Raw genomic sequence first — 1,792 nt, forward strand, 5'->3', positions numbered from 1 at the left:
CTCATTACACATTATGGACCAAATACGAGCGTTTTGTATTAGTTCATGACCGGGATATTTAAATTATACCAGACTTGGCTCTAAATAACCAAAATATCGTGTATTTCCTTTGTTCTTATGTAAAAAAAGAGAAGGTACATTGTTTAATTTAACTAAAATATTATTTAATATCACTTTTACAATACATTTCAATTAATTCCATAAAATTTTAACTTAAAATGTAAAAAAAATTAAAAAATACACTATACATGAGATTTTATAAAGGTTATGAAATAATAAGGGTATTAAATTGCACGTTTTAATAAATTAAACAATAAGTAGACATAAATAAAGAGCTGACATCTTTTTATCTAAACATTATCTGCAAATTCAAATAGCAAGATTAATTATTTTTAGCTGGATGTCGATTTGAAGATTAATGGATTTAACTATGAAAGGTGATCTAAAAACTGAAAATTCTGTCTCAAGTTCACCAAATACTTGTAATCGTTTCTTAAAATCTGCCAGTAATCCTGCAATCTTGTCTCTGTGTTGCTTCAAGTCTGTATTGGATCTTTCTTCGCACACATTTCTCAGGCGTGGAAAATGAGCAGGGTTCCCACTTTCCATTTGCATCCCTCACAAAGCCAGCTTCATTTTAAATGCGTTTATTTTGTCATAAAACTGTGTGACAACTTTTTGTGTACTTGCAACATTTTGTTCAAGCTGTTCAAGTGTCCAGTAATATCAACTAAAAAGGCAAGATCATGTGGCATTTCCTGGGATTGTAATTCTGAAACCGTTTTTCCTTTTTTTCTCCACGAAATAATTGATCTACGAGAGGAGATCATAGAAATGCATCAACATAGTGCCTCAGGTTAGCCATTTTACATCACTGTGATATGGTAGGCTGTATATATTGTTCCTGTCACGAAAAAAGGTCTCAAACTGACGACTGTTTAGCCCTCTGGATCGGATAAAATTTACAGTTCGAACAACCACCTCTATAACGGTGTCTGTTTTCAAGGAATTAAAAAGACAATGTCTCCTGGTGCAAAATACAATGGAATGCCTAGAAGCGATCTCCTCTATTGTGCACTTGCACTTTTGCTTTGAACTTTGTCATGACCCCATCCCTTTTTCCGATCATGGATGGTGCACCATCTGCAGTAATGCTGACAGCGCGTGACCAGTCCACTCCCACTCTGTCCAGTGCAGCTACGACAGCCACGAAAATATCTTCAGCTGTTGTTGTACCCATAATGACACCAATGGGCACCAACTCAACAAATTCTTGAGTAACTGTCAATGTATTATAAACATCTTTGATAAATATCGCCGATTTAGCCACATCCGTGATGTCAGTGCTCTTGTCAATTGCAACGGAAAATGCAATGAAACCCCCAACTTTTTGCTTCAATTGACTGGTCAAATCTTCCGATAGTTCCAAAATACTTTCTGCTATCATGTTTCTCGTCAGGCTGATATTGTTAAAGGTTTGTCGCTTCTTGGGAAATATGAGTTCAGACGCCTTCATCATGCTTCTTTTAACAAAATCACCGTCAGAGTACGGCTTTGATGCTAATACTATTTCATTGGTAAATAGGTAGCTGGCCTTTACTGAAGCTTCACTTACTTCTCGAATCCGGGTAAAGGTTGACTGCTATTTCCTCAGACCTGCAAGAAACACATTGACCTTATCTGTTCCTAGTTTTCCTTTAATGTGTATTATTTCGCGCTGTGGTGACTTTCAAAGTGGCGCCGAATATTATATTACTCGCATACCAAAACATGTTGCAACGACACCAAGCAC

At 36.3% G+C, this 1,792-nt stretch overlaps 1 protein-coding gene across 1 annotated transcript; it reads right to left on the bottom strand.

The window, feature by feature from the left end:
• Window positions 1–1,051: 1,051 nt before the first annotated feature.
• On the bottom strand, window positions 1,052–1,519 carry LOC139905260 (general transcription factor II-I repeat domain-containing protein 2-like). Its single transcript, XM_071888062.1, has one exon. It carries the CDS (start codon window positions 1,517–1,519, stop codon window positions 1,052–1,054), a length of 468 nt encoding a protein of 155 aa, XP_071744163.1.
• Window positions 1,520–1,792: the final 273 nt, after the last annotated feature.

Source organism: Lepeophtheirus salmonis, chromosome 4 (genome assembly GCF_016086655.4).
Source record: "Lepeophtheirus salmonis chromosome 4, UVic_Lsal_1.4, whole genome shotgun sequence".
Taxonomy (NCBI): domain Eukaryota; kingdom Metazoa; phylum Arthropoda; class Copepoda; order Siphonostomatoida; family Caligidae; genus Lepeophtheirus; species Lepeophtheirus salmonis.

Excerpts from the sequence above, each read along its gene's own strand:
- LOC139905260 (XM_071888062.1), bottom strand. The coding sequence starts at position 1,519 with ATGATGAAGGCGTCTGAACTCATATTTCCCAAGAAGCGACAAACCTTT.